This window comes from Convolutriloba macropyga, chromosome 3 (assembly GCF_964194025.1).
Source record: "Convolutriloba macropyga chromosome 3, txConMacr16.3, whole genome shotgun sequence".
Taxonomy (NCBI): domain Eukaryota; kingdom Metazoa; phylum Xenacoelomorpha; order Acoela; family Convolutidae; genus Convolutriloba; species Convolutriloba macropyga.
In genome coordinates this window covers 68,886,160-68,906,108 of record NC_134470.1, presented here as the reverse complement: position 1 = coordinate 68,906,108, position 19,949 = coordinate 68,886,160, and the positions used below count along the sequence as shown (strand labels likewise).

General features: G+C 37.4%; 2 protein-coding genes across 4 annotated transcripts in view; one reads left to right on the top strand and one right to left on the bottom strand.

The window, feature by feature from the left end:
- The window catches only part of LOC142336404 (rab proteins geranylgeranyltransferase component A-like), a 94,593-nt gene that overhangs the window by 55,887 nt on the left and 18,757 nt on the right, over positions 1 to 19,949 (bottom strand). The window lies entirely within an intron of this gene.
- LOC142336713 (uncharacterized) lies at positions 9,065 to 9,427 on the top strand. Its single transcript, XM_075385626.1, has one exon. It carries the CDS (start codon positions 9,065 to 9,067, stop codon positions 9,425 to 9,427), a length of 363 nt encoding a protein of 120 aa, XP_075241741.1.

Here is a 19,949-nt window from a genome sequence, read left to right as displayed (position 1 = left end):
TGATTATTAATTTTTTTTCAATCGTGTAACAATTTAACTAACGTAGCAGTTAATTATAAACTGTAAGCGATATGGTTACTCATAAGCTTCAGATAAAACTCGATTACAGATAAGACTGTATTGTTCGCTCTTTTTGCGCTCTCTTTGTCTGCTTCATTGTCATGATGCCAGTCACACTTAGAGGTTACAATGGTATTATATATCATTACGATATTATGAAAGGAATGAAATTATGAAATCAAATACTGAATGGAATGTAGCAACATTATGAAATCAAATACTGTATGAATTATCGGTGCAATTTCATCACAAATGAGGGACGATTGTAACATAGTTCCCCAAATGAGGGACAATTGAAACATAAATATGTAAACGTACTGCATTTGGCAGAAAAGAAAATTGAACAACGAGAAAAGAAAATTGAACAACAAATGCATACTGCATTTGGCTACTGAATTACTCACAAAGTTATCAACATGGATCACAAATGATTATGAAAATTATGGATTTATCAACTGAAATATGTAAGAAAGTGAGGCACAGTAAGTAAGTGAGGCCTTGGCACAGTGCTGTCAATTAAATCTTCAGAGCACTTACTAATTGCACTAATGAGTGTTTTATAGTTTTGACAATGTTCTTACATTTGCTGGCAAACAGGATTACAGATCCTTGTGACCCAATTCATGATCCGAAATGTCAACCTCATATTCCTCGTATTCATCAAAATTTGAGTCCGAGTCACTATCCTCCTGAGGGCATTGTTGAATTGAACTTTTAATCATTTGACGATTGTCGGGTAATTGCGCGGGTTGGAATGATGATGCGCTGCAAGATGGCCCTTGTACCACGATTTCATCATCTATCTCTGTATCGGATGCTAGTTCCCCAAAACGGCTTGTTGTTTTGCGGAGACGTTTGCTTCTACGAAATCCAGTTTCTTGTCGAATGATCCTTACTGGGGGTGCTGAGTGATAAGAACTAACTGAATTATCTGAGCTAGCAATTCTTACTTGTTTATTGGTCGGAAATTCTTTCGAAGATTTTCTTTTGGAACTTCGTCTCTTACTTGTCCTTGATACTTTCCGTTCTGGAATTTTAATTCTGATCGCCTTTTTGGTGTTAGATTTCGATGGGTCTCGGCTGGGATCAGTCTCTGACTGTTTTCTAATTGAAATTTCCCCCGACATTTTCTTTAATGAAGTTGAGACGTGTTTCTGCATTCGTTCGACCATAGCGTCTATTGCGTTGCCACTCTTGTCCACTGGTTGGATGAACTGCTCAAGTGGAGTATTCCTCTGTTCTGGTGTTCCGAATTTTGCTAATTCTGCTTTATGTATATCAGTGTCGGGTCTACCCGGTACGCGTATCGTAACGGTTGAGTCTGAAGTCTTTATAATTCTCCCGCTGGTATTGTCTCATAAAGTCCTTCAAGACTTTTTCTCCTGCTCTTAACATTTGAGTTTTTCCGTGCGAATTTGATTCGGGTACTCGAAGGATTGACTGGCTGTGAACTCGATGACGGAAGAAATTTGAACAAGTTCTGAGCACTAGTTGCCTCTCTGATTCGGTCTTTATTTCGTTTAATTTCTTCTTCACTTAGTAAGTCTTCGTCCCTCCAATTTGAATCATCTATTAGTTCCTCTGAGCCGAATGTGTCATAATCTAAACAGTATTTCGCAACATTATCCCATGACATGTTTGTGTCTTAACATTATCCCTGTTTTAAAATTATAATATGTATATTTCTTTTGACCATCGTAAATAGGTCTGGTAGAATTGGTACTATTAGCTTAGTACAATTGGCTTTAAGTTCTTACCAAACTCTGTGCACGCTTTACACAGTCGAACCCTATTGAGTAAATCTCTGTTGCAAAATGGCCACCACACTCGCGTTGCCAGTTCCGTCATGCCCCAACTTCCAGGGTGTGTAGCATGGAATACATCTGAAACTGCCTCTTTAATGCTGTTAGGAATTGCGACTCTATTGTCGACAAATATGCAACCGTTCCTTGTGCTCAATGATCTCCAATGAGCATGCACTTGTTTACTAAGTTTGCGACATCTTTCTTCGTCGTTTGAAATAATGCAATCTCTGATTTCTCTTAGTATAGAATCTCTGTTGGTAAGGGCAGCTAAGAATTTTGAGTTAAACAATTGTCGTACATTTGAGTCTAGGTCGGAAAATGTGGGCATCATGATAGGAGTACTGGCTTGCGTTTGGTGACAAGTAGGAGGTTTTGAAGGAGACAAGTAATTTCTAAGATTGAAATTATTTACAATAGGGATTTCATTCGTGTAACTTGGTTCGGACGAATTATCAGACATATTAGTATAAACAGAAGGGGGGTTGCATACGAAATAATTTGATGAAGATGAATAGAAGAATTTGATGAATTAGAATTAATTTGACTTCAATAGAATGAATAGAGAAAATTTCTGAGCGAGTGATCTTTACTTGGCGAGTTTGAATTAGAATTAGAACTAATTTGACTTGAATAAATTGAGCGACTGATCTGTACTTGGAGAAGTTGGCAAAAGCGAGTTATTAGCGCGTGATTCACTTTCTACGCTTTGGTAATTACATTCTTTGCATTCTTTGCATTCTATCGTCCTACGCTTGCGTAAGTAATAGAGTTGTTTGAGTCATGTGGTTTCTGAACGATCTGAACGTGCGGCGTTTGTTTACTTGTATTGTAAATGTTCTGCGTTTGCTTCAAATTGTTCCGCGTTGTTGCACACGTGCTTTGATTGAAGCTACCCCTGACTGGGAAGTGTATTAGCTATGAAAATTAGCTATACCAAATTATACTAAATGTTCCGCGTTGTTGCAAACGTGCTTTGATTGAAGCTACCTCTGACTGGGAAGTGTATAACCTATGAAAATTAGCTATACCAAATTATAATTAATTTGAACGATTGAACAAATGCAAAACAAATTTAGAAATTCAATATCACCCAACAACAAGCTACCCTTGACTGGGAAGTGTATTAGCTATAAAAATTAGCTATACCAAAATATACTAAAGGTGAACAATTGAACAAATGCAAAACAAATTTAGAAATTCAATATCACCCAACAACAAGCTACCCTTGACTGGGAAGTGTATTAGCTATAAAAATTATCTATACCAAAAAATACTAAAGGTGAACAATTGAACTTCATCGCGTTTCATGGTTGCATACTTTGTGTTTCACAAATGCAAAACAGATTTAGAAATTCAATAAGATCACCCGCTCGTCTGCAGCGAGGAAACCCCAGCACGGAAAGTGCTGTATTCGTTATGGAGACGGGCTGTCATGGTGGTGGGTATAGGTACACATACGGATTGTTAACGGTCAACAACTTGAGACAGCGTAGTTAGTTTTCCAGCAGTGAACGAGTGACCTTAGTTGTTAGTATATATCAAACACCTAGTTTCCATGGTACAAAAATTAAGTATTCTTGCTCATTTTTTTCACGCTAAAATGTCGGATACCTATCATCATTCTTCAGTCCTGAAAAGCTCAGCTAATAAAAATAATTATATCAATTCCTAGCTTTAAACGGTTTAAAATCAAATTACAATGTATTACTTTGCAGTTGTTGAACAAAGGGCTCAGTTACATTTGACTTACATTATAAGCAAGTTTTAATTGCCGTCTGTGTTTTAATTTCAAAACTTCGCTGTATTGTAAATGCAATCGTGCGACCTCTATTGGAAAATGTTTTCATTTGTTTTACAATCGTCAAACGATTGTTATTGATACATAATTAAATCAATTCAAAGGTCGATTGTGACATTCAATCATCACCAAAGAAATGGTCAATCATCAATGAAACTTATCATTTATGTAATAATAGCCAGTAGGTGATGCCCAAAAACTTGATCGATAAAAGAAAATTGATTGACCCCCGATTGGCCCCTATCACGTCAAAATGAATATATTTTCATTTGGGTTTCTACTCATCTAAGTAGATTAGTTTAGTATTTAATATTTAATATTATGACTCCAAATCTACAATGCTCTGAATCATCATCTAAAGTTCGGTTTGAGGGGACCGTCACCTTGAACAGGGCAATTTTTGAAAGGGGGATTTTTACAATCCCCCACCCAAGAACAATTGCATATTATATATCATTTACAATCGTGTAACGATTGATGAACAATCGTGTAACGATTGATACATGCAATCGTGTAACGATTGATGAACAACTTCAAAAGAGACATTTCTAATGATCATTTCTAATGGTAAAAGATAATGGTAATTATAACCGATAATTAGTCATATTTTTATTGACGCTAATCGATTAAAAGTTAATAACTAGTACTTGCACAATAAACAAATAGATGAACAAAGTTAATAACTAGTACTTGCCTCATAAACAATTAGATAAACAAATTATCGCAGACTCTTTTTCTTTTTGGACTCAAATTTCAGGCCACTAAAACTATTTCAAAATTATGCCATTTTAAAGTAAACTCTTACAACAATAAGATTCAAGTCTTTGTCAGATTCAAATCCAAAAATGGTTAAATTGCGAAGTCAGACAGCACGTACGCGAACCCTCAGAAACAGAGTTATTGCTGATGACAATCACAATAACAACAACAATAATAATAGGAAGGGTAAGTTGAGCAAGAAACGAAGTCGCGAGCAGCAGTCCGACGAAACAAGTGCTGGAAAACGATTTCAGCCCGACAGCCCGACGATAGACGATAGACAACCCGTACAAGATGTACACGAGGAACCCGAAGATGTTGGCACAGATATCGTAAACGCAAACTGGCAAATTCTTGGTTTTATAGATGCTGAGCTCACTGAAAAGTTAATTGACTGCCAAACGTTGGAAACACACAAGCTCTGTTTTCATTCAGACTTTCAATCTCTTTTATTGAGAGATCCGAAAGCAAAAGCTCTGTACACGCAGATGTTCAAATCATATCTCGACTCCCTTGAAAATGTTAGTTTCCTCACTACTTCAAAATATGAACCACAAGATGGCTTTACACAGATGCGCATTGTCGCCAAGAAGAAATTCAGGCCGAAAACAGTCATCTCAGGTCTGGAGGGTTTTACAGAAACTGTCTCTGATGACGAGCTCACGGAGGACATGTCTTTTTCGGTATTTGCCCCCACAAACAATTTTAAGAGCACACGGATTATGCTCGGACCTGCTTCATTCGTCAATCACGAATGCAACCCAAACGCCCGATATGTTGTGTCCGGTGAAAAGAACAAAACGATCATATCAATTCAGGCAATTAGAACAGTCGAAATTGACGAAGAAATTTCAGTTTTTTATAGCCCTGATTATTTTGGAGATAATAATAGGAATTGCCAGTGCACCACATGCATGAAAGAAGCACCGAGTGATGAAGCAATCGTTCAAGTGTCACCCAGTGAAGCAATCGTCGAGGAAGCACCGAGTGATGAAGCAATCGTTCAAGTGTCACCCAGTGAAGCAATCGTCGAGGAAGCACCAAGTGATGAAGCAATCGTTCAAGTGTCACCCAGTGAAGCAATCGTCGAGGAAGCACCGCCTGATGAAGCAATCGTTCAAGTGTTACCCAGTGAAGCAATCGTTGAAATCGTACCCATCCGTGAAGCAATCGTTGAAATGTTACCAAATGTTGAACAAGCAGACGTCGAGGAAGCACCGAATGATGAAGCAATCGTTGAAATGTTACCAAACGTCGAGGAGAAGGCTCGACTCCAACGACCAAAGAAAGTTAAAACTGATCCCGTTCTGGAGTGCCTAATTTGTCATGCCGTTGTCAAGAGAATGGACAAGCACTTGCAGCAACACAATGACATTCTCGAAAAAGCAGAGATAACCTTTATCATCGATTTCTACAGGACAAAAAATGTACAGAAGAAGCACAAAATCTACGACTGTATGGCTTGCTACAGACGATTTGCTTCTCTGGTGACGCACAAGTACACCAACAAGTGCGATTGTTCTGCAGTCACGAGAGTGGAGAATCCGGAAAGCAGGGCGTAAGTGATAAAGTTATTTTACTCGGAGACCATTTTTGTTGAGTCAAACGTAAGACAATTGCATAAACAATTCCAATGTTAAATCAAACGTCTGACAATTGCAAAACAATTAAATGTTGAATCAAACGTTTAACAATTGCATAAACAATATAATGTTGAGTCAAACGTTTAACAATTGCATAATAAACACTCCAATGCATAACCAATTTATTGTTTACTAAAACGTCTGACAATTGCACAATAAACAATCCAATGTTGAGTCAAACGTTTAACAATTGCATAAACAATATAATGTTGAGTCAAACGTTTAACAATGTTGGGCAATAAATTACAATGTATTTCGGTTGAGTTATATTTTTGTTTGTTTTAGTTCACTTCCAGACAATCTAAGAGCCAAATTGAAGTCCTCAGTAATTGCGAGGACCAGCGATTTAGAAATTGCCCGCAGGTTCACTGAGCACCAAAAACAGTTGGCAAAATGTGCGGGCAATGAATATTGCAACGAGGACAGATCAGGCTTAATTCAGTTGATGGCTGTATTGTATGGGGAAACACAAGGTCTGAGGCGACCACAGCAACTATTACAAGCTTGCCTCCAGTTGCAAGAGCGAAGAGGATTGAAGCTTCAAACGATGCTAAACTATCTCGCAACTTTCAGCAACTTCGTTGATTACTGTTTTTTGTATTCAGACGGTGTCTCCAGCAGGATGGAACGAGAGCACTCAACGATGTTGGCGGCAATTAAAAGTGTAAGGAAAGCGTTCTCCACTGCAGCTATTAAGAACTATCGTACCACAGCCAAACAATTGCGAGCCCGGGTCCCGTCGATTGCTCTGGTACGAAATCGTCACAAGCTGGCCTTGAGTCATCTAAAGGACAACTTAGCAACATCTACCTTAACGTACAAGCAACAACAGGCCCTAAATTTCTTTGTGCTACAAGGTAGACTTAATGTACGGTCTGGACCCTTACTGGCACTCACTTGGGAGGACGTCAAGTACATTGAAGAAAACAGCGTTCTGGAAACTGATAGGCACAAGACGGGAAAGTTTTATACGCTGTATTTGAAAATAAAGGCCGATCAAATACCGCTGCTTTACAAGTTAAAGGAGACATTTGCCGACGAGAATGATTCAATGGAGTCGAAGTATGTCTTCAGCTCGAAGCAGAACAAAATTGAGCGGTCCATTTCAAAACATATTCAGGAAACTTTCTTTACTCTATTCGGCGATGACCCAAACGAAGTGCGATTTAACGCCAACTCCATCAGAAAGTATTGGGAATGCCGATGGAAAAGTTTCATTGGCAAGGTTCCAGAAGGGGTGACAAAAGCGCATTTGGCACAAACGGCTCACAACAAGACAACAGCTGAGGATATCTACATTGGTAGAGAGGGAACCTCAGAGGACCGCGACCAGCTGTTGTCGATATATTGTGACGATTTGTCGTCAGATATCCCACCGGAAGAAGCCGAAGAAGCAGAAGTAGACGACAAAGAGTCTGATGTAGAGTCTGACTTTGAAGCGCCCGAAGAGCCACATCCCATTGATCCACAGACGCCAATGGAGACGCCTATATGTTCGGAACCAATCGTACGGCGATTCAATGCAATTAGGCCGTCAGTTAACCTAACTCCAATTAACCCGGTTACTCCAACAGAACAACCTGCTGCAAACGTGACTCGGGAACAAACGGTTACTGCAGACGCTCGACGGAGGTCAACTATAGGTCAGAGTAGTGAAGACGTTCTCCGAGAGAAGTTTATAAAGTCTTTGAAATCATTCCGCGTCAAATCGGGAGCCCCCGCGTGGACTGACCCCGAAAGAAAGCATGCTTGCTGTTTTCCGGAGTCAGTTCCACAGTTTCAGTTCCCGACATCAAGGCACGATGTGAGGAAGCTGGAATTAGATTATCGAACGATGCGCATTTGCGGATATACACAAAACTAAAGTCTGCTGTTCAAGTATTCAAACATAGATAAATTTTTTTATTGTTTTAGCCATTATATTTGTTTAACCTTGTTTAACCTAGTTTAATTGTTTAACCTTGTAACTTAACATGTTTAACCTTGTAATCATAACTTAATGTTTAACCTTGTAATTGTTTAACGTTATTTAATTGTTCAATCATAACTTACCTAAAGTACCTGTCTTTTCTACCAAGAGTACTATGTTTAATCAGTCGTCCGACGATTTTAGTAGTGAAAAATAGACCAAACGTCCGACACAATGTTTGTTTGTCTGTAAAATTTGAGAAAAAAGTCTGTAAAATTTGAGAAAAAGTTAATTTTTTTAAAAAATAGTCTGTAACTACTGTAAAAAATTTGGTAGTAAAAAACGTATTCTCAATACCAATTTGAAAAATATTGTAAAAATTTAGTAGTAAAAAACTTAATCTCAATATCATATTAAAAAAATTGATCTGAAATGCCAATTTGAAACCCTTACAACCACCCTTACTACTTTTTTAAATTGGCATTTCAACAAAAATGTTGTTTCAAATTGGTATGAGCTTTACACTTTTCGCTTCAAATTGTCCTTCAGATCATGTAGTAGTAGTAGTAGTAGTAGTAGTAGTAGTAGTAGTAGTAGTACTAGTAGTAGTAGTAGTAGTAATAGTAGTGGTAGTAGTAGTAGTAGTAGTAGTAGTAGTAGTAGTAGTAGTAGTAGTAGTAGTAGTAGTAGTAGTAGTAGTAGTAGTTTTAGTAGTAGGAGTAGTTGTAGTAGTAGTAGTAGTACTAGCAGTAGTAGTAGTAGTAGTAGTAGTAGTAGTAGTAGTAGTAATAGTAGTAGTAGTAGTAGTAGTAGTAGTAGTAGTAGTAGTAGTAGTAGTAGTAGTAGTAGTAGTAGTTGTAGTAGTAGTAGTAGTAGTAGTAGTAGTAGGGGGCAAAATCCAACCTCCCCTCCCCGCGGTGTCCCCTGGGGTAAGTGATGCAGCAGCTGCCCGTAGGGCAGATGCATAGTACCACCGAGCTAAGGAGGCAAGGTTCCTCTAGTTGGTGGCGCGACTAGTTGTATATTAGCCTTAAAACCCAATGCAATGAGTTCAAACACAAATGGCCCCGAGTCCCGGGTAAGGGGTGCGATGAATCTCCCGTGGAATAGAAATCTCAGAATTGCAACCCTCAATGTAAGGACACTGGCTCAATCAGGTTCACTGGAAAGCCTGAAAATGGACCTGAAGAAGTACAAGTTGGACGTTCTGGGAGTGCAGGAAACGAGACTGGAGGAGCAGGAAATAGATCTTGGCGACCACAAGCTCTTCCTTACTGACTCCTGGCTATCGACTGCAAAAGCGAGAAAAGGGCGAGTTGGTATTGCAGTGACCAAAAGACTTGCCGGCAGCTTAATTGAGCAAGTTGCTGTTAGTGAGCGAATGGCTTATGTGAAGTTTGCAGCTCAGAGACGAGCTAACCTTGTTGTGATTGTGTTATGCGCCCACAAATGAAGCTGACGACTTAGCGAAAGACAATTTTTGGAATCAGTTGAGCAGCTTGGTATCCAGTTTACAAAGGGAGAGAGTCTGCCTCGTCGGAGATTTCAATGCGGAACCTGGTCAACAATCTGATGTCAACGTGCCTTGCCGAGGCCCCTTTGGAATGGGCGAGGAGAATGATAACTCAGAAAAATTGTTGTCCTTTTGTGTCTCTCATGACCTGTTGATTGGTGGAACCTGGTTTCGACACCGGTTAGTGCACCGGTATACATTTAACCCACCTGACCAACAGATGCGAAAGAAGATGTTAGATCATATCTTATTCGGTTCGAGGCACAGGAGTTGTTTGTACAACGTAAGGACAAGGAGGGGAAAGATCACTCTCACCGATAACGAAATGGTCATTGCTGAAGTGCGATTCAAATTAGTGGCACAGAAGCCACGCAGTCAACCGAAAGTATGCTCTGCCAAGTTGCGCGATAGAGTCACCCGTGAAGCTTTCTGCGCAGAAGTGAAACGCTATCTTGATGAGAACGATATTGTTGTGCTGAAGGCGTAGAACAATCTTGGGCAACTTTTCGAATGGCTCTTAATCAGCGGCAACAAAACTACTCATCCCCGAAAAGCGTGTGCACAAACCCTGGATTACAGTTGAAACGCTGGCGTTGATTAGGAAACGGGCCGAGTTACAGTTGAGGAAGCATAGTAGCGCGGAGGCGCTGCTAGTGTTCTCTAACTGCTGCAAAGAAGTACGAAAAGCGTTAAAATCTGACAAAAGACAGTGGCTGAAAGACAAAGGTGAGTCCTCATATAAGTAAATTAGTTTCAACCACAAGCGAGCCTCTGAAAACAAAAGAGGAAAGGTTGGAACGTTGGACAGAGCACTTTAATCATCTGTTAAATCCAGCCACGACAAGCGGCAACTCCGTATTGAGCATAGTGGAAGCATCCGAGAGTCTTGAAATAGACCTAGGTCCAATTCGGTTTGATGAAGTTCTATGTGCCGTCCGTATACTGAAAAACGGTAAAGCAAGTGGACCAGACGATATTTCTGTCGAAATGCTAAATTTGCATAATGGAATCGCTGAATGGTTGTGGGACATTGTCAACAAGTGCTGGACTGAAGAAAACCTTCCACAAGACTGGAAGTTAGCAGAAGTTGTCCCGCTATACAAAATCAAAGGAAAAAGATCTGAGTGTGGGAACTATCGCGGAATTTCACTGCTCTAAGTACCTGGAAAAGTTTTTGCATCAATCATCCTGAGTAGATGCAAAGATGCACTTGATCAAGTGCTAAGAGAAGAACAATGCGGATTCCGAAAGAGCAGGGGCTGCACTGACCAATTGTTTGCGTTGAGGCAAATACTAGAGAAATGCATGGCCTTCCAACTGGATGTCAGTTTGTTTTTGTTTCATTGATTTCCGCGCTGCATTCGATTCCGATTCGCTGGACCGCGAGATTGTATACAAGATAATGAATTATTACGGGCTCCCACAAAAAGTTGTGAATGACATCCGCAGCAGTTAAGAAGGCTTCAAGTGCTGCGTCAAGGCAGAGGGCGAGAAGGGCCAGATGTTCGACGTAAAAACTGGTGTTCGCCAGGGCGACTTATTGTCGCCTATTCTCTTTGGCCTTGTGATAAACTATGTGTTGGCTAATTCAGTTCAAGGAGGAATCAACATTGGACGCTGTGTTGCTGATCTTGATTTCGCCGATGATGTTGCCCTATTGGGCGTCTCTGATTCCGAAGTTCAAGCAAATCTACACAGAATTGAATCTCCAGTCGAGGCTGTTGGCCTAATGATCAATGTTGGGAAGACAAAGTATATGGGTGTTAAATGCAAAAAACCCGGAGCCAGTGTACCGAGTGCTCAAAAAAAACGTGGAAGTTCTTACAGGAAACCACAAAGGCCGTTATGGGACTCTCATTGAGACCGAAAACCAATCCCGACTTCTCATTGGCAGGGAGGTGCTGATGGGCAAGAAGAAGAATGCGGGCTGGTTTGAGACACTAGCTGGTGAGAAACTGAGATTGAAAAGTTCAGCGGAGGCTGAGCTTGTGACAGTTAGCAGCGACGAGAGGTCAGTGGTTGCAACATGGTGACCTAAAGGAAATCAGTGTCAAGCTGGCGGAAGGGAGACAGCGATTTGCGAGCTTTGAGAAGCTTTGGAAGAGCAAACAACTTAGTATTCCCCTCAAATGCAAGTTATACAGAGCTCTTGTGTTATCAGTGGTCTTATATATCTCTGAAACGTGGGACATGAATAAATCAACGCAACGGAAACTTGAGAGCTTTCACACCAGTTGTCTGCGAAAGATACTATGTTTTCCATATATGGAGAAGGTGACAAATGAAGAAGTACTGGCTAGATAACGTATGTCGACATTTTCTGCAATGATCATGATTAAACGGTTGAAATGGTTTGGCCATGTCCTGAGGATGAATGACGATCGTCTAGCGCTTCGAGCCTTCACCTGGAAGCCGACAGAAAAATATTGATTTGCTAAACGAGCTCCAGGGGGTCAACGCAAGACGTGGCTGGACCAATTCGAAGAAGATTGCTCAAGGAACAACTTGAGCTACATCACTTTACGACAGAAAGCGAAAAGAGAGTCTAAATCCCGCTTCAACAGTTTTGTCGAACAGCATTTCCTGGATTAAATAAACGCAAATGAGCTCAAACTTATATGCATTCTATTAACTTGTTTGTACTTATTGCCATTGTTCCTTTATTTCTTTATGGAATTTAAGTGTTCAAACAGTAGTAGTAGTAGTAGTAGTAGTAGTAGTAGTAGCAGCAGCAGCAGCAGTAGTAGTAGTAGTAGTAGTAGTAGTAGTAGTAGTAGTAGTAGTAGAAGTAGTAGTAGTAGAAGTAGCAGTAGTAGTAGTAGTATTATTGATCTCGATGACAATTGACTGTAGGAAAAAAAATTGATCTCATGACAATTGGGAAATCACTTTTATGTAAATTGGACTTTATTTTGGCTGCCCATGTAGTATTTTTTCTAGAGTCCGAAATACAATTTTTTTCACAGAAAATGAAAAAAACCGGTCTTTAAGGTTGAGGAAAAGAAAAAAATAATCGCTTAAAATTTTTTTTCTGGAAAGTAGTAAGGTCAAATTTTGGGGTCAATTTACAAAAAAATTTTGGTCCCAACGCCAATTTAAAATCCGAAATTTTTAATTGTCATTCAATGGCTCCGTATTTGTAGTTGTTATCACTGTGTGTTTTTGATCTATTTTAGAATTGTTGACCTACTTCTCTTGCCATAAGGTACAACTTTTGTGTCCAAAATTTATTTTTGTTGTCCTCTTTTGCCCATTTTTGTTTAAGTTTTGCAGCAAAGTGTAAAAATCATTTCTTGGCTTACTAATAATAATTTCAAATTTGTGTGCAGGCAACAGTGGGCCTGTTATTGGCAAAAAAAATTTGGATTTTACTTGAAAAACTTGGAAAAAAGGAAAAAAATTTCAAAAAAAATGGGGGACCGCCCGAATTGGAGGCTTGGCATCCAATTCGGGATGGTCCCCCATTTTTTTGGCCGACATTAAAACTGCTATTTCTGTTTGTCATTTTAAGCCTATTTCCAGAAACCAGAAACTCTTCCAGTTTAAATTGCGACACTTGATTTAGCTTTTGTCCTGATAAAACTTTGCTCAACTGCAAACGTTAAGGTTGGTTAAGGCAAAGCTTCTGTTGCAAGCTATAATCTTTTGTAACCGTCAATGGCTCCGTATTTATAGTAGTTACCACTGTGTGTGTTTTTGACCCATTTTAGAGTTGTTGACCTAGGGCTCTTGCGATAAGGTCCAACATATTTGTCCAAAATTTATTTTTTTTGTTCTCTTTTGCCGCAAGAAACCAGAAACTCTTCCAGTATAAATTGTGACTTGTTTTAGCATTTGTCCTGATAAAATTTTGCTCAACTGTAAACGTTAAGTTTGATTTAGGCAGAGCCTATATTGCAAGCTTTAATCTTTTGTAATCCTGAATGGCCGCGTATTTATAGTGAAGTTATCACTGTGTGTGTTTTTGATCAATTTTAGAATTGTTGGCCTACTAGGTCTTTTGCGATAAGGTCTAACTTTTGTATCTAAAATTTGTTTTTCTTGTTCTCTTTTGCCCATTTTTGTTTAAGTTTTGCAGCAAAGTGTAAAAATCATTTCTTGGCTTACTAATAATAATTTCAAATTTGTGTGCAGGCAACAGTGGGCCTGTTACTGGCAAAAAAAATTTGGATTTTACTTGAAAAACTTGGAAAAAAGGAAAAAAATTTCAAAAAAAATTGGGGACCGCCCGAATTGGAGGCTTGGCATCCAATTCGGGATGGTCCCCCATTTTTTTGGCCGACATTAAAACTGCTATTTCTGTTTGTCATTTTAAGCCTATTTCCAGAAACCAGAAACTCTTCCAGTTTAAATTTCGACACTTGATTTAGCTTTTGTCCTGATAAAACTTTGCTCAACTGCAAACGTTAAGGTTGGTTAAGGCAAAGCTTCTGTTGCAAGCTATAATCTTTTGTAACCGTCAATGGCTCCGTATTTATAGTAGTTACCACTGTGTGTGTTTTTGACCCATTTTAGAGTTGTTGACCTAGGGCTCTTGCGATAAGGTCCAACATATTTGTCCAAAATTTATTTTTTTTGTTCTCTTTTGCCGCAAGAAACCAGAAACTCTTCCAGTATAAATTGTGACTTGTTTTAGCATTTGTCCTGATAAAACTTTGCTCAACTGTAAACGTTAAGTTTGATTTAGGCAGAGCCTATATTGCAAGCTTTAATCTTTTGTAATCCTGAATGGCCGCGTATTTATAGTGAAGTTATCACTGTGTGTGTTTTTGATCAATTTTAGAATTGTTGGCCTACTAGGTCTTTTGCGATAAGGTCTAACTTTTGTATCTAAAATTTGTTTTTCTTGTTCTCTTTTGCCCATTTTTGTTTAAGTTTTGCAGGAAAGTGTAAAAATCATTTCTTGGGTTACTAAAAATAATTGCAAATTTGTGTGTAGCAACAGTGTGCTTGCTATTGACAAAAAAGTTGGATTTTACTTGAAAAACTTAGAAAAAAAAGAAAAAAGTTTCAAAAAAAATGGGGGACCGCCCGAATTGGAGGCTTGGCATCCAATTCGGGATGGTCCCCCATTTTTTTGGCCGCCATTAAAACTGCTATTTCTGTTTGTAATTTTAAGCCTATTTCCAGAAACCAGAAACTCTTCCAGTTTAAATTGCGACACTTGTTTTAGCTTTTGTCCTGATAAAACTTTGCTCAACTGTAAACGTTAGGGTTGGTTAAGGCAAAGCTTCTGTTGCAAGCTTTAATCTTTTGTAACCGTCAATGGCTCCGTATTTATAGTAGTTACCACTGTGTGTGTTTTTGACCCATTTTAGGGTTGTTGACCTAGGGCTCTTGCGATAGGGTCCAACATATTTGTCCAAAATTTATTTTTCTTGTTCTCTTTTGCCGCAAGAAACCAGAAACTCTTCCAGTATAAATTGTGACTTGTTTTAGCATTTGTCCTGATAAAACTTTGCTCAACTGTAAACGTTAAGTTTGATTTAGGCAGAGCTTATATTGCAAGCTTTAATCTTTTGTAATCCTGAATGGCCGCATATTTATAGTGAAGTTATCACTGTGTGTGTTTTTGATCAATTTTAGAATTGTTGGCCTACTAGGTCTCTTGCGACAAGGTCCAACTTTTGTATCTAAAATTTGTTTTTCTTGTTCTCTTTTGCCCATTTTTGTTTAAGTTTTGCAGGAAAGTGTAAAAATCATTTCTTGGGTGACTAATGATAATTTCAAATTTTTGTGTAGGCAACAGTGTGCTTGTTATTGGCAAAAAAGTTGGGTTTTAGTTGAAAAAAAGAAAAAAATTTCAAAAAAATGGGGGACCGCCCGAATTGGAGGCTTGGCCTCCAATTTGGGATGGTCCCCCATTTTTTGTGGCCGCCATAAAAACCGCTATTTCTGTTCGTCATTTTAAATTTATTTCCAGAAACCAGAGACTCCTCCAGTATAAATTGTGACTTGTTTTAGCTTTTGTCCTGATAAAACTTTGCTCAACTGTAAACGTTAAGGTTGGTTAAGGCAAAGCTTCTGTTGCAAGCTTTAATCTTTTGTAACCGTCAATGGCTCCGCATTTATAGTAGTTATCACTGTGTGTGTTTTTGACCCATTTTAGAGTTGTTGACCTAGGTTTCTTGCGATAAGGTCCAACATATTCGTCCAAAATTTATTTTTCTTATTGTCTTTTGCCGCAAGAAACCAGAAACTCTTCCAGTATAAATTGTGACTTGTTTTAGCATTTGTTCTGATAAAACTTTGCTCAACTGTAAACGTTCAGTTTGATTTAGGCAGAGCTTATATTGCAAGCTTTAATCTTTTGTAATCCTGAATGGCCGCATATTTATAGTGAAGTTATCACTGTGTGTGTTTTTGATCAATTTTAGAATTGTTGGCCTACTAGGTCTCTTGTGACAAGGTCCAACTTTTGTATCTAAAATTTGTTTTTCTTGTTCTCTTTTGCCCATTTTTGTTTAAGTTTTGCAGGAAAGTGTAAAAATCATTTCTTGGGTGACTAATAATAATTGCAAATTTGTGTGTAGGGAACAGTGTGCTTGTTATTGACAAAAATTTGGATTTTATTGAAAAACTTGAAAAAAAGAAAAAAAATTCAAAAAAAATGGGAGACCGCCCGAATTGGAGTCTTGGCCTCCAATTCGGGTTGTCCCCCCATTTTTCGGCCTCCATAAAAACTGCTATTTCTGTTTGTCATTTCAAACTTATTTCCAGAAACCAAATACTCCTCCAGTATAAATTGTGACTTGTTTTCGCTTTTGTCCTGATAAAACTTTGCTCAAATGTAAACGTTAAGGTTGGTTAAGGCAAAGCTTATGTTGCAAGCTTTAATCTTTTGTAAGCGTCAATGGTTCCGTATTTATAGTGAAGTCATCACTGTGTGTGTTTCTGATCCATTTTAGAATTGTTGTCCTATTAGGTCTCTTGCGATAAGGTCCATCTTTTGTATTCAAAATTTATTTTTCCTGTTCTCTTTTGCCCATTTTTATTTAAGTTTTGCAGCAAATTGTAAAAATCATTTCTTGGGTTACTAATGATAATTTCAAATTTTTGTGTAGGCAACAGTGTGCTTGTTATTGGCAAAAAAGTTGGGTTTTAGTTGAAAAAAAGAAAAAACTTTCAAAAAAATGGGGGACCGCCCGAATTGGAGGCTTGGCCTCCAATTTGGGATGGTCCTCCATTTTTTGTGGCCGCCATAAAAACTGCTATCTCTGTTCGTCATTTTAAGCTTATTTCCAGAAACCAGAGACTCCTCCAGTATAAATTATGACTTGTTTTAGCTTTTTTCCTGATAAAACTTTGCTCAACTGTAATTGTTAAGGTTGATTTAGGCAAAGCTTATGTTGCATGCTTTAATCTTTTGTAAGCGTCAATGCTCCGTATTTATAGTGAAGTTACTGATTTATTTTATTGAGACAACAAGAAAGGCTGCTTTTTGCTGTCAAATTTTACAAATAGTTTCTTCTCATTTTCGTCCAATTGACCTCAAATTTTGGTAATAGCTGTATTTTCTGCTTCAGAAACGTTGTTTTGATCCGTTCCACAACTTCACTACCCCTCAGATAACAATTGGAGAACCTCAGCGTTTTAAACTTGGCATTTTGTGGGTCATTAAATTCTCTTTTTCGTAGACATATCTGTAACCCTGGCGCATTTGAGTTCACAAACTTCACCATTACCATATTCCACTTTCCGACCAAAATTGAAAAATGTACTTTTTTGTCTCAAAAGCATTTAGAGGAAATATTTGATGCATAATTGTTTTTTAAAAATCCTGAGAAAGAGAATAGTGTGTTGAGTTTTAACAAAAACAAAGTTAAAGAGCTTCAAGTGTGGTTCAATTTTGTATATATTGTTTTATCAACTGTGCAAATTTTGGCAATTTTCTTGCCGATTTTGGTTTTTTTGTTCGGCAAATGATTTCTTGATGCCCTGGAAGAGTTTGAGTAACACTTAAAAGACTTTGTTGATCAGAAAAATGAAAACATTATAACTTTTTTGGTTTTTTACTTTCGCTGTCGTAGAATTGTTTTCTGACGCATTAGGTTTTTTCTATTTTTTTAAATTTTTTATCGAGTTTAGTTTTGGCCAATATGGAGAAGATTCTTCAAAAATAAACTAGTTCCAAGGAATAGTACAATTTTAGTTCATTCTTCTTTAGGGAAAAACTTTTTTGAAATGGCCAAACGAACATCTAGATCAAGTTACCCATTTTTAAAAAAAATTGATTATCAGAGAAACGTGCTTTAAAAGTTTTTTTCAATAGATTCTGCAACCTGCACACAGAGAGAGAGAGAGAGAGAGAGACACTAAAATATTATTTTGTTTATTTCTTTTGGACAATTGGAAAAACTTTTTTCTGCTATCAAATTTTTCAAATAGTTTTCTCTCATTTTCGTCCAACTGAGCTCAAATTTTGGTAATAGCCGTTTTTTGCTTCAGAAACGTTGTTTCGATGCATTCCATAACTTAACTTCCCCTCAGATAACAATTGAAAGACCTCAGCGTATTAGAATTGGCGTTTTTGGATCATTAATTGGTCTTTTTTGCAGACATTTTTGTAACCCTGGCGCATTTGTGTTCAAAAACCTCACCATTACCCATATTCCAATTATTGACCAATATTGAAAGATGTACTTTTTTGTCTCAAAAATAATTAGAGGAAGTGACTGATCCATAATTGTTTTTTAAAAATCCTGAGAAACAGAATAGTGCGTTGAGTTTTAATAAACGCACTATTCGATAAAAAATAAACAAAAACAAAGTTAAACAGCCTCAAATGTGGTTCAATTTTGTATATGTTGTTTTAACAACTGTGCAGATTTTGGCATTTTTTTGCCAATTTTGTTTTGGTTTTATTCAAAAATGGTTTCTCGATGCCCTGAAAGAGTTTGAGCAAATATCAAAAGATTTTGTTGATCAGAAAAATGGAAACATTATAACTTTTTTTGTTTTTTACTTTTGCTGTCGTAGAATTGTTTTCTGACGCATTAGGTTTTTTTTCTGTTTTTTTTTAAATTTTTTATCGAGTTTAGTTTTGGATAAAATGGAGAGGATTCTTCAAAGATAAACAAGTTCCAAGGAATAGTACGATTTTAGTTCATTCTTCTTTAGGGAAGAACTTTTTTGAAATGGCCAAACGAACATCTCGAACAAATTACTCATTTTAAAAAAAAATATTTACAGAGAAACCTGATTTAAAAGATTTTTTCAAGAGATTTTGCAACCTGCACACAGAGACACTAAATAATTATTTTGTTAATTTTATATAGACAATTAGAAAAACTTCTTTCTGCTATCAAATTTTGCATATAGTTTTTTCTCATTTTCGTCCAACTGACCTCAAATTTTGGTAATAGCCGTTTTTTTGCATCCGCAGCGTTGTTTTGATGCGTATCACAACTAACTTCCTCTCAGATAACAATTGAAAGATATCAGCGTTTTGGAATTGGCTTTTTTGGACCATTAATTTGTCTTTTTTGTAAACATTTCTATAAACCTGGCGCATATGAGTTCAAAAACCTCACCATTACCCATATTCCACTTTCTGACCAAAATTGAAAAGTGTACTTTTTGTCACAAAAATAATTAGAGGAAAGAATTGATCCATAATTGTTTTCTAAAAAACCTGAGAAACAGAATAGGGCGTTTAGTTTTAACAAAAACAAAGTTAAACAGATTCAAGTGTGGTTCAGTTTTGTATATGTTGGTTTAACAACTGTGCAGATTTTGGCAATTTTTTTGCCTATTTTGGTTTGTTTTTTTCATAAGTTGGTGTCTCGATGCCCTGAAGGAGTTTGAGTAAAATTTAAAAGATTTTGTTGATCAAAAAAATGAAAACATATTTTTTTTTTGCTGCCGTAGAATTGTTTTCTTACGCATTAGGTTTTTTCTGTTTTTTGTATTTTTTATCGAGTTTAGTTTTGGTCAATATGGAGAATATTCTTCAAAGATAAACTAGTTCCAAGGAATAGTACGATTGTAGTTCATTCTTCTTTAGGAAAAAAACTTTTTTGAAATGGCCAAACGAACATCTCGAACAAGTTACCCATTTTTAAAAAAAATTGATTATCAGAGAAACGTGCTTTAAAAGATTTTTTCAATAGATTTTGCAGCCTGCACACAGAGACACTAAAGTTTTATTTTGTTTATTTCATTTAGACAAATTGAAAAATTTCTTTCTGCTATCAAATTTTTCAAATAGTTTTTTCTCATTTTCCCAACTGACCTCAAATTTTGGTAATAGTTGTTTTTTTTTGCTTCAGAAGCGTTGTTTTGATGCGTGTAATAACTTAATTTCCTCTCAGAGAACAATTGAAAGACCTCAGCGTTTTAGAATGGGCGTTTTTGGATCATTATATTGTTTTTTAGACATTTCTGTAACCCTTGCTCATTTGGTTTCAAAATTTTCACCAGTACCCATTTTGTATTTTCGTGCAAAGAAAAGTTTGAGTAG

Coding starts and splice junctions, on each gene's coding strand:
- LOC142336713 (XM_075385626.1), top strand. CDS start 9,065: ATGAATCTCCCGTGGAATAGAAATCTCAGAATTGCAACCCTCAATGTA.